This window comes from Mercenaria mercenaria, chromosome 13 (assembly GCF_021730395.1).
Source record: "Mercenaria mercenaria strain notata chromosome 13, MADL_Memer_1, whole genome shotgun sequence".
In the NCBI taxonomy this organism is placed as follows: Eukaryota; Metazoa; Mollusca; class Bivalvia; order Venerida; family Veneridae; genus Mercenaria; species Mercenaria mercenaria.
In genome coordinates, this window is record NC_069373.1 from 18888062 (window position 1) to 18901626 (window position 13565).

General features: G+C 36.0%; 1 protein-coding gene across 2 annotated transcripts in view; it reads right to left on the reverse strand.

Moving 5' to 3' along the window:
- Positions 1–677: 677 nt before the first annotated feature.
- LOC123529511 (transient receptor potential cation channel subfamily V member 5-like) overlaps positions 678–13565 on the reverse strand; it is a 97493-nt gene continuing 84605 nt past the window's right edge. For both annotated transcript variants that reach the window (XM_045309877.2, XM_045309879.2), the window contains 3 exons: positions 11129–11290; positions 10190–10390; positions 678–6143 (listed from right to left, as the gene is read on the reverse strand). In XM_045309877.2, coding sequence (XP_045165812.2) covers positions 5121–6143; positions 10190–10390; positions 11129–11290 — 1386 coding nt within the window. In that variant the 3' untranslated portion in view covers positions 678–5120. The remainder of the gene's footprint in view (positions 6144–10189; positions 10391–11128; positions 11291–13565) is intronic.

The window sequence follows — 13565 nt, forward strand, 5'->3', positions numbered from 1 at the left end:
AAACTATGTATGCTAGGAAATTTGCTATATAAAATAAACCCAACTGTTCTCCATTCATCACCGACTAAAACAAATCATTTGATTTTGATGGTTAAGTATCTAACTGGCCAATTTGTCAAATAGCTTTGCAACATGCCTGTCTTGGTTGTTTTTATAGCAAGATTTTGTTTACTAAAATGTGTCTTCTCATTTTCTTAAAAAGTAAACATAAATCAAGGACCTATTTTAAGAACAGAAATGCCTGAATATCACTTTAATGTATCATCAATATTTCCAGAAAACATTTATCCGATAACATTCCAGCAATCATCCTGTGATCCCGTGCAGAAATATTTTCCTGTTCTCAGGAAATCCCAGGATTATCCTGGGATATCCTGAGATTCCTTTAGCAAGGCTGCGTAAAAGTCTTGAAGACAGGACTTTAACACTGAAAGACAGGACTTTTGATAGAAATTGTCCTGTTCACAGGAAAAAGACAGGACTTTTGATGGAAATTGTCCTGTTCACAGGAAAAAGACAGGACTTTTTCTAAAAGATACAGATTGAAAGATGGTAATTGATTTGAAACATGATCTTGTAACGGTCTAGTAAGTTAATTACATCCTGGTGTTGAAGACCCATGTTTTGGGAGAAACTGCATCATTAAGCACTTGTGCTGTGGTGTTATAAGAGTAACAGGAATATATTCTATATTTGTGGTATGTTAGCAAATTATTTCTGTTTTAAACTTTTAGAAATAATACTAAATATATACCTTCATTCAATGATTTTACAAAACAATACCAGTAAGTTATTTAGAAAAGTATTTTTCTTTAAAATCAATCAGAGCGTTAAAGAGTGGTAAGAGTGAAATATGTTAGTACTGTTTAGATTATCTGTACATGTTTGATCAAAGGAAGTTTCACTCTTAAAAGTAAACAGATCATAGAATGATAAGAGCTTTTTTCTCAATATGAAGCTCATAATTTGATGTTTCTAGACTAAATATTACACCTAGTGTTTTTGGCATGTATGCACATGATTTTATTTGAACTGATAAACTGATATTTCTGCTATGACAGGTTGTATGTTTCAATGTACATGATGTATACTTTTTAACTAGAAAATATTTTTAATATTTGGAAATGATTAATCCTTAATTATTATTCTTGCTGTAAATACAATTGAAATTTAACATTCATTCAATTTGTTAACTGTATTTCCCGCCAAAGAGAATTTCAAATCATGTTTACAAGGTATTCAATTACATGTTCTGGAAACTGCCCTGAAGACAGGACAATTGTCCTGAGATTTCCTGACAACAGGAATTCCTGGGATTTCCTGAAGACAGGACAATTCTGAAATTTCCTGACATTAGGAATTCCTGGGATTTCCTGAAGACAGGACAATTGTCTTGAGATTTCCTGACAACAGGAATTCTTGGGATTTCCTGAAGACAGGACAATTCTCCTGAAATTTCCTGACATCAGGAATTCCTGGGATTTCCTAGGGACAGGACAATTGTCATGGGATATCCCGACTTCAAGAATTCTCAAGACATTCCTGGGATTTCTTGAGAACAGGACAATATATACTTTTATTACCTGACATCAGGAAATCCCAGGACATTCCTGGGATTTTCAGGATAGCAGGACAGCATAGATTTCTTGTTGTTCTGGTGTCCTGTTTTTTTCCTGTTCACAGGAAAATCCTGGGATTGTCCCATTCCCATTTAACGGTGTGAAAAGTCCCAGGACTATCCCAGGAATTCCTGAGATATTTTCAGGACATTATCCCAGGATAGTCCTGGGACTTTCTGGGATAATCCCAGGATTTCCTGTTCCATTTTCGCACGGGATATTTCTACACTGAGGCTGTGACTTTTCAAAATCATATGATATGAATACAGCATGTACAAATTAGTCAAATAAATAGGCCCAATTGTGGCTATTTCATCCTATGTAATATCATACTAGTATTTTCTTTATTTGGCAGGTCTGAAATGACTGGGCATTTAATCTCATACTGTCTTTTCCAATACAGCTTTTTATTTCTCATGAAATGTAAATTTTATGCAATGAAAGTCATTGAGAATTTAAATGTTATGGTCTTTTTTCTTGGCAAGTGTGATTACTTATTAACATGCATTTTATTTAATAAATCATTTAAAAAAATGGTCATGTATTAAAACTGTCAACAACCATGTGTTTTCACACAAACCTGGTAAAAGATCCTCAACCTGTTGTTTAGGTCCACGGCCTGCTGTCTCCAGCCAGTATGACAGACCTTGGATCTTCTACAAGACCAGTGCATGTTTCAATGAAAGAATTCAATATCATGCCCTACCATCCATGCTAGATAAAAATATGCCAAATCATAAAATATCTTCATCCATTTACCTAGCATAGAATTATGTTAGAATTAAATAATACTTGCAACAACATAGAATTAAAAACAACATCAAACTGTTGAACCTAAAAAATGCCACAATAAAAAAACTATGTACAAAAAAAAAAAAACTGCCCCATATGCAATCTCACCTCGATCAAGTTTTAGTTCAGTTATGCATATTATTGAGTAAGTCAAGGGCCATAACTATGGTCTAGGTGAATGACCCCAGGGGTGTAACTTCACATGCTGAATAAAATCCGATGACATTTGAGGACTCTTGGTGTCTGTCAAACACTTTTTGAGATAATTATGCACTAAACGAATTAGAATGGGCAGACGGATGGATGAACAAACATACAGATTAAGGCAAATCTACAAGTCTCCCCACCCATGCTAAAAAAAAATTGGTGGGCTCACAAAAAGATTATGCTCAGTTATTTGTAATTACCTTGATTAATTATAAAAGACTATGTCCTACTGGTAATCTTAATAAAAAAGATTATACCCAGCTGTATCTACTTATTACAGAAAAAAACTATCCCAGTTCTATTTGCAAATATCTTGATTAATTATGGGAAAAATAACAAGAAAGATTATGAATATGTAAACTTATAAAAACATTCTAATCTTACTTTGATTTATTTGAAAAAAAAAAAAAGAACAAAGATTATGCACCAGTTTGTACTTCCAATCTTACCTTGATTATGAGAAAAATAACAACAACGATTATGCCAAATTGTATTCGAAATCTTATCTTGATTGATTATGAAAAACCGAAGGGTTGCCTCTGTGTGTATTTGTAATCTAACAGCCGTTAATTTGAAAGAAAAAAAATCCAAAGAAGATGTCCCAGCTGTAATTGCAAACATACTTCAATTATGAAAAAAAAATTGCAGATTTTTAAGTAGATTTTTAGAGGCATAGAAATTGTACATTTATCTCCAAAGCCCTTATCTATTCCTTATCTGCGTGGCAACATACAGTATTTTGCATAATACAACTTCCAGGTCAGGTTGGGCTAGCAACTGAATCTTACAACATTGAAAACAATTTTGACAACATATGTTATTTTGGCATTCCTGTATTAACATTTGTATCAATGTTACATAACTTTTATTTCTGTGCTGATAGGTGAAATACTTAAACATTTTTTGTGACATATACTACAAAAGGTCCCATGTACATAAACAAAATAGTCCAAAATGTTCATTTGTGTGTCCAATTCTGAACTTCTGTAAACTTCTATAACTGTATCCTTGCAAAAGCTATAATTACACACTGAAAACCTAATATTCCAAATTCCAAATAAGCAAAATTTCTACACCACTGTTCTCCAAGTAACAAATTCATAGAAAATGGACAGACTAGTTTTAAAATTTCTTTGAAAACAATCAAATTCATTTCTCCAAAGTCTAACTTTTTATCTTAGGTTAAATTTAAAAACTTTGTAGAAAACTAAGAATATCTTAAACTGCAGTGAAATTGTTGGAAAATGAGTTAAAGATATCATGTACTGATGGAACTTGTATTTTTATGTGTGAATTTCTATACTTGCACATAAATTTGTTGTTAGGTTATATGGTGACTTTGCTTTTGATGGTGGAGGAAGACCCCAGGTGCTCCTCGGGCATTGTTTCAGGTATGGGAGAGCACCTAGGTAGAATTACTGGCCTTCGGTAAGCCAGCTGGATGACTTCATCACATAAAGAATTCTATGCCTCAAATGAGGCTCGAACCCACACTGGTGTGGGGCAAGTGATTTGAAGTCAGCGGCTTTAACCACTCTGCCACCATGGCCCCCACATAAGATGTAAATAAAATAATCAAACATTTCAGTAGTGCTGCAGTATGAAAAGAAATATGAGTCACTAATTTAAAAATGGGTTATTCTGAGACAATACTTAAATTTTATCCGATACCCAAAGACCTTTTTTTGGCATAACATCTCGGTCAAGAATTATAAATTATGAACAAATAACTATTAAATATATGACTTAAACAATGTAAATATTACCCTACAAAATAAAATTAAACATAAAAAAAAGCTATTCTGTCATGACAAAATCTTCACTACAAAAAATTCTACGTCTTTCCACTTTGCACAACATTCAATATATCCCTACAACATTTATTTCAATGTCTTTCCCAGCACTAAACAATGTTGAAACTTAACACCATTTCCATCCAAACTTTTATCACAGTAATCAAGAAGTCCACTTTATCTAGAATTCAATTTACAAATTGCAGCATATAAATCACACTGTGTATAAATTACACTGCATAAATTTTGTGTAACACACTGCAATAGTTCAAGTAAAATATTACACAACTTCTTTTATATATTTCAATCATTACATTACACATTGAAGCTCTGCACGATGTCACATTTCAAAGCACTTGCATTTCACCACAAATTTTTCAATATTTTATATCACCAGTTGAAACACTTGTGTTTACACAATACACAATGACATATTTTAGCACTAAGTTACATATTGCATAAAAATTCTGTATCCAATTGCAACAACCAAGTACATTGTAGTTACTTATCACTTTCAAATTAACTGCAATTACCATGTGACAACTTTTCTCCGACAACAAGTATTAGCTTATGAATGAAGCACTTGAAAAGCTGTGTATTTCAAACTGGGCTGAAATCGAATGTATGCCATCTTCTGAAAAGCTTCAAATATCACAACAAACAGCATATATTTTACTGACCATATTCCGCTTCATGCTATACACGAGTTTCATAATGTACTTTCATCCACTGGCGCATCTGAATCTACCAGTAATAACTCATCCGACGTCGGTGTTTTTGTTCGAGGAGTCTTTTTCTCCTTCCTTTCTCCACTTCTGCTTCGCCTTCCATCTTTCGAACTGCCATGTTTCTCTCTATCTTTTCTTTCTTTTTTCTCTTTTTTGTGTTTCTTACTTTTATGGTGTTTATGAGAAGGGGAACCAGAGTCACTTTTGCTTGGTGATGTTTCCCGGCTCCCTTCTATAATTTCATCAACCCACTGATCATACATTTCCTTAGAATCAGCACTATCAGCTCTATCTGTCTGGTCAGCATCAGTGCTATTTTTAGTAACATCAGGTACAGGTGCAACCTGGGATATATTAGTAACATACTTGTCGTCTGCTTTTACAACAAAATGGTCTAAGTCAAACTGTATACTGCTGACAGTTCTTTTTGTATCTAAGCTAGCTGGTCTTTTACTAGTATCTGATTTTGACTCTGTTCGACTTGTATTTTCACTTTCAAGAGCATCTAAACCAAGATCATCACTGTCTTTCAAATCTAATGGTAAAGGAGTTACCCGATTCATAGAAAACTGTTTCTGGAATTTTGGACTAGTTTTTGGGGTGCCGTTAGGCTTTTTAACATATTTCTTTATAGTTCTAGCAGAATTCACATGTCCGTTTGCTATGTGAATACCAGTATGTTCTTCCGTCTGCACCGGTTTTTTATCTGATTTTTTATCAGGAGAGTGATTGCCACTTACATTATTTGCTAGACCTCCAGGTTTTACATGTTCCACACCCTCAATTGCCGAGGGATTTTTTGTAAATGCCTGCCCCTTTGTCAGGTCAATGTCCCTTTCCCAAGCCAGTTGTGCTGTTATATTTGAGAACTTCTTATCCTCATCCTCATCCGAATCAGCTGTGCTTTTTCTGGGTTTTCGTGCTGTTCTCTGTAACTTTAATGGCCCTGTTTTGCCCTTCTTTTTCTGTTCTTTTAGTTGCAGAATAATCTCATGACCCAGTTTCTAAAAACAGATAAAAACAATTACGCAGTGTATTGAAACAAGTCTAGAAAATAGTCATAGTAGTGTGGAATATTTTGGCTGTAGGCCACAAAACTGATTTTTTAAACTCAATCCTTCTGCATTTAGATACAATCAACACATGTGCCTTTGTTCACATCTTTATACCCAGACAGTGTGTCTTTAAGTGCAAGTTCACGTGCATTTTTTCATTCATTCCTCCTTTAATTTAAAAGGAATTCTATGATACAAATAACCAAAATAAGTGCACATAACTCTTACATGTTTTTATGTTTAAAGTTATAAACGGCTATTTTGTTTCACTGGTGGATGAAAACAGCATAACATTGCTATGATATGAGCCGCACCATGAGAAAACCAACATAGTGGGTTTGTGACCAGCATGGATCCAGACCAGCCTGCGCATCCGCGCAGTCTGGTCAGGATCCATGCTGTTCCCTTTCAAAACCTATTGGAATTAGAGAAACTGTTAGCGAACAGCATGGATCCTGACCAGACTGCGCAGATGCGCAGGCTGGTCTGGATCCATGCTTGACGCAAACCCACTATGTTGGTTTTCTCATGGCATGGCTCAATTATATCTTCAATATAATATTTCAGAAAGTGAGATTATCCTATCACAGTGTTCCGTGTGTTTTCATCAATGAGCTCATATGACAAGCTGTATCTCACTTTCCAACAATGGTTACCTCGGTTACCTCAACAGCTAGCTAAATTTGAAAAGCTTGAAAAATATATGAGCCGTGCCATGAGAAAACCAACATAGTGGGTTTGCGACCAGCATGGATCCAGACCAGCCTGCGCATCCGCGCAGTCTGGTCAGGATCCATGCTGTTCGCTTTCAAAGCCTATTGCTATAAGAGAAATGTTAGCGAACAGCATGGATCCTGACCAGACTGCGCGGATGCGCAGGCTGGTCTGGATCCAGGCTGGTCGCAAACCCACTATGTTGGTTTTCTCATGGCACGGCTCATATCTCCTGGGAGACAATCAAAATCCCCTTGATCAAAATCCCCTACACTGAAAAATGACAGGGTGTTACAAAAACCCCTTCATACTTCTGCAGGGGGTATCATAATCCCCTCTGTGATTTTTACTTATTTCATCAAGTTCAAATACAACTATATACAATTTAAAAGTCTGTTACATAAAGCACGTAAATACAATGCCTTTAGCAAACATAATATAATTTGGAGCACTGATATCTTTATATGTATAATGAAAATCACAGAGGGGATTATGATACCCCCTGCAAAAGTATGTAACACCCAGTCACTTTTCAGTGGAGGGGATTTTGATCAAGGGGATTTTGATATACACTCATATCTCCTAACAGTATGTCAAAACTTCCTAAAGCCTACACTTATCTCTAGTTACTGAATATTGCACCATTTTTACACTTAATCTTTCAGTGGTTCATTTATGTATAATGTGGAATATAATATTATTCTGATTACTTCACTATTTCAAATACTGAAATTTTCAAATATAATTTAATTGATATAGGAACTACATAACAGTGTGTAATAACATAAACAATAACAAAGGCTGTCATTAAGAAAGCACGCTTGACTATTTGACAATTTCTAAGTGGGATAAGGGACATAACTCTCATTACTGTTCTGCAAGACTTATAAAAAACAAGAGCTGTCTCCGTAGGATGACACATGCCCCCGATGGCACTTTGAATGAATAGCTATGGCCGATGTTAAGAGTTTAGGACCTTTGACCTACGGAGCTGGGTCTTGCGCCCGACACATCGTCTTACTGTGTCACACATTCATGCATGAATGACAAAGTTATGGACCGGACATGCCCATCAATGCACTATCCTTTAACATCTAAGTGTGACCTTGATCTTTGAGCTACGAACCTGGGTCTTGCGCATGACACGTCGTCTTACTGTGGTACACATTCATGCCAAGTTATTTGAAAATCCATCCATCGATGACAAAGATATGGACCGGACACGCCCATCAATGCACTATCCTTTAACGTCTAAGTGTGACCTTGACCTTTGAGCTATGGACCTGGGTCTTGCGCACTGCACGTCGTCTTACTGTGGTACACATTCATGCCAAGTTATTTGAAAATCCATCCAACGATGACAAAGATATGGACCGGACAGGAAAATTGCGGTCAGACCGACAGGCTGACAGACCGACAGACGGTTCAAAAACTATATGCCTCCCTCTGGGGGCATAAAAATTATTACGATAATGATAACAACTCCCATGAGACACTTTAACCAAATTTCTAAGTAAAACAAGGGCCATAATTCAACCAAGTGTTAACTGTCTTGGCAATGTTAAAGTACCACCTGATGAAAATGATGTCTTGTGTGAAGTTTCAATTCAATATATACAGTCTAACTTTCTTCACTCAAATTTTGATCATTTGAATACCTCCATTTCCTTGAACTCAGCATCCAGTCCCAAAAAAATCCTCATCAGATCATTTAATATAAACAAAGTTGGCTGGAACTCTTAAACTGTCCCTTCAGTCAATTCAACTTAATTACAGTGTTGATAGCACCTTTTCACACAATCAATAAAGGTTCTGGGAGTATCACTATTCTTGACAATCTGTTCACAAATTTCAGCTGTGCAAACTTTAAACATACTTTATGAAACTGGCAATTAAAGGAAAGTTTAACTGCCTATAATCTTTAGAATATGTTCACTCACCGACTCTCTGAATTTATTTTTTACACTTCTGAAATTATTTTTACTTGCCCAGATTAGATGAGTTAGATTTTTTTTAACTTGAAAAGGGCCATAACTTATATCAAAATCAACCAAGAGTTCTCTAACTTGGTTACTGCAGTGGGTTTGATAAATAGGAAACACTGCATGAAGTTTCAATTCAATACAAATAATGGTAACTGCGATATGGCTTTAATTAAGGTGCGACACCAACAACAATGTTGAAAATGATGCTCAGGCGAGTGGAACAGCTCTTACTATTCTTTGAAAAGTTATCCTAAAGCAAGAATGCCAGACTGTCACAAAATACGCCCATCTAAATATTCAGTTACGTATCATTAAAAGATTTTGAGTAATTCAAAGGTCATAATTCAAGAGTGCCTAGGGAGATTTGGCTGGTTATCGAACTTGGCCAAGATATTATGCCCACAAACATTGTCACCAAGTCTGGTGAACATTGGGTGAAAACTGTTCGACTTAGAGAGCGGACAAGGCTAAATTTGCAGTTTTTCGAGTATTCAAGGGCCATAATCCAAGAGTGCCTAGGGCGATTTGGCTGGTTTTCAAACTTGTCCGAGATATTATGCCCACAAACATTATCAGCAAGTTTGGTGAAGATCGGATGAAAACTGTTTGACTTCATAGCGGACAAGGCTAAATTCGCAGATTTTGAGTAATTCAAGGGCCATAATCCAAGAGTGCCTGAGGCGATTTGGCTGGTTATCGAACTTGGCCAAGATATTATGCCCACAAACATTATCAGCAAATTTTGGACACCGCCCGCCCGCCCACCCGCCACAGGTGTTCACATAATATGACTCGCTCTTTCAGAGACGGGCATACAAAAATGGAGAAAAAATTGAACGAGGTTTTGAACCCACAACATTCAAAGTCAGCAACCTTAACCACCTAGCCATGATGGCTTCCAACCGCTATGTCAGTCAGACAAATACTGCATCTGTTATTTTCTTGTGAAAGATATTTGGTTCATGCACTTTAACAAATATCCCAACATTCCTTTCGCCATAATACTAACTCACCTCATCACATAAATTATAACCCATTACCATCTTCAGAAACTTGTTGTTTGATACAATTTTTTTTATACCAGGGTTTTCTTGATTTCAGACATTAACATTAAAAAATTATGTCATTCTAAAGCTCTGCAGGGTGGTAAAGAGAACCCTTACGTTTTCTGAAATGATTGTTTAAAATATTTTTATTGAATAATCTCCATTTTCCGCTTCTTGCAAAATTAAAAAAAAACTTCATGAAAACTAGGCAGAATCAGTATAAAAAAGAAGGTCCTAATATTTTTGTTACCTTCCAATTTCCGACGGCAATCTTCCTCTGTCTGGCCTTTGTTTTGGGAGATGTTTTGATAACAACCAGAGCTCTTAGCTCCTCTTTCATTTTCCCATTTTCAGTTGATGGTTCGCCAAGTTTGATTGAGTATTCTCTATGGTAATGTTGGAGCTGCTTCTTCGTAAAGCCTCGTTCTAGCACAACCACTATCTTTGCCCACTGAGGAATACATTTCAAACATTTGTTTTATAGATAACTGATCAGTTTGATAGAAAATACGGAAAAAAAAAAACATTGTCGAAAACGCAGTGTCCTGATAAAAGCTATATAAATGTAACTTGAGAGGCTTCTGACATGTTTAACTAAACAAGGAAATAATAAAATTTGGTTACAGCACTTTAGTTCAAAGGCCAAATAGCTTAAAGGGTTAGTTATTTGAAGGCAAGCCAGTTACAAGGCCCGCCAGTCTAAATCTATACGAGTAAAAAAATCTAAAACTTAAGAAAAACTTAAGATGCTCACTCACCCTAACCTTGTAACACCAGTTTACAATTTGAATAATATTATTGACTTTTGGACCAGCAAGCCTTCTGACTTCCTGTCTTTGGTACTTGTAAACTGACAGGACTATTGGGCAAATCTGCTTTATATGCCAACTTTGGTGCAGGCCTTGGAACTAATGGACCCACTGATGGTCAACTTGTTGAAGATACGGTCAATGATAATATTCAGACAAGTGGACCTTGGACTGGCCAGCCTTCAGTGGTAATATTTTTTTTCAGACACTGCCATCTTTAATTCCCCTTAAATTCTCCAATAACAATCAAGTAAAACCTTACATAAAACTTGATGAACAATGATAATTTCCAATTAAATCCTACTGTTATAAATCCCATGAGGATAGCTTATTTCATTTTATAAACAGCTTCCAATATTATACTGCACAACACTGAATACCTGTTTTCTCCACTCCTTTTCTGACTTGGATATAACACACTGGTATGTATTTCCCATCATGGCTATCAACATGTTCAGCAGAAGAATGGGTACCAGTATCATGAACACCGCAAACACCAGCTTCGTGAGGAGTGCGTATCGTGTCAGGTCAAAATCATGGTACTGTAACATATAAATTACCAGTTTTATATAATATACTGCATAGTAACTAACTGTGAGTTGTCTTATCACAAACAAACATTTTGGAGTAAAAAATTAAGTTCAGAACTGCTGTTTAATAATCATGTCCCCTTAAAATAGCTGCTATTGACAAAAAAAACCCTTAAAATTTCATGCCCACACTATTATATCCTTTGAAATAAACAGGAGCTATTTGTAAAATGCATATACCCCACAAGGTCGCCTGTCCCATTTTCAGTCCTGAGATAACAACACCTTTCACTTTGACCTACTTAACCCCCTAAACAATAGGGATCATCTGCTGTGACAGGTAATCAACCTAAGAAGTTTGAAAAATATACAATAAGGTGTTCTGTACTTTAATAATTGAGTAGAAACCAGTTTCAGTCTCAAAGTTAATATGACCTTGACCTTTGGCATACTGACCCCAAAAACAATATGGGACATCAACTGATTACAGGCAATCATCCAATGAAGTTTGATGGCTGTAGGCCAAGATCAGAACCTATATGGTCTACCAACTGACCAACAATAAGAACAACAATATACCCTCTCTTCTTTGAATTTGGCGCATTTAAAAATTCTCCAAAGACTAAGATTTCCAAAAATTAAACCCCAAAGTTATACACACACCTCATTCTGCTGATCAAAACATTATTACAGTAATAAAAGTAACAAGAGGACCATGATGGTCCTGAATCGCTCACCTCTTCCCACATGACCCAGTTTTGAGTATGACGTCGTTTTTTCTATTATTTGACATAGTGACCTAGTTTTTGAGCTCATGTGACCCAGTTTTGAACTTGACCTAGATATTATCAAGATAAAAATTCTGACCAATTTTCATGAAGATCCATTGAAAAATATGGTCTCTAGAGAGGTCACAAGGTTTTTCTATTATTTGACCTATTGACCTAGTTTTGGAAGGTACGTGACCCTGTTTTGAACTTTATCTAGATATCACCAAGATGAACATTCTCACTAATTTTCATGAAGATCTCATGAAAAATATGGCCTCTAGAGAGGTCACAAGGTTTTTCTATTTTTATAACTACTGGCCTAGTTTTTGACCGCACGTGACCCAGTTTCGAAATTTACCTAGATATCATCAAGGTGAACATTCAGATCAATTTTCATGAAGATCCATTGAAAAATATGGCCTCTAGAGAGGTCAAAAGATTTTAATAATTTTAGACCTACTGACCTAGTTTTTGACCGCAGTTGACCCAGTTTCAAACTTGACCTAGATATCATCAAGATGAACATTCAGACCAACTTTCATACAGATCCCATGAAAAGTATGGCCTCTAAGAGGTCACAAGGTTTTTTTTATTATTTGACCTACTGACCTAGTTTTTTAAAGCACGTGACCCAGTTTCAAACTTGACCTAGATATCATCAAGGTGAACATTCTGACCAATTTTTATGGAGATCCATTCACAAGTATGGCCTCTAGAGAGGTCACAAGGTTTTTCTATTTTTAGACCTACTAACCTAGTTTTTGACCGCACATGACCCTGTTTCGAACTTGACCTAGATATCATCAAGATGAACATTCAGACCAACTTGCATACAGATCCCATAAAAAATATGGCCTCTAGAGAGGTCACAAGGTTTTTCTATTATTTGACCTACTGACCTATTTTTGATGGCACGTGACCCACTTTCGAACTTGACCTAGATATCATCAAGGTGAACATTCTGACCAATTTTCATGAAGATCTCATGAAAAATATGGCCTTTAGAGAGGTCACAAGGTTTTTCTATTTTTAGACCTACTGACCTAGTTTTTGACCACACGTGACCCAGTTTCGAACTTGACCTAGATATCATCAAGATGAACATTCAGACCAACTTTCATACAGATCCCATGAAAAATATGGCCTTTAGAGAGGTCACAAGGTTTTTCTATTATTTGATCTACTGACCTAGTTTTTGATGGCACATGACCCAGTTTCAAACTTCACCTAGATATCATCAAGTTGAACGTTCTGACCAATTTCCATGAAGATCTTGTGAAATATATGGCCTCTAGAGAGGTCACAAGGTTTTTCTATTTTTAGACCTACTGACCTAGTTTTTGAAGGCACGTGATCCAGTTTCGAACTTGACCTAGATATCATCAAGGTGAACATTCTGACCAATTTTCATGAAGATCTTGTGAAATATATGGCCTCTAGAGAGGTCACAAGGTTTTTCCATTTTTAGACCTACTGACCTAGTTTCTGATGGCACGTGACCCAGTTTCGAACTTGAC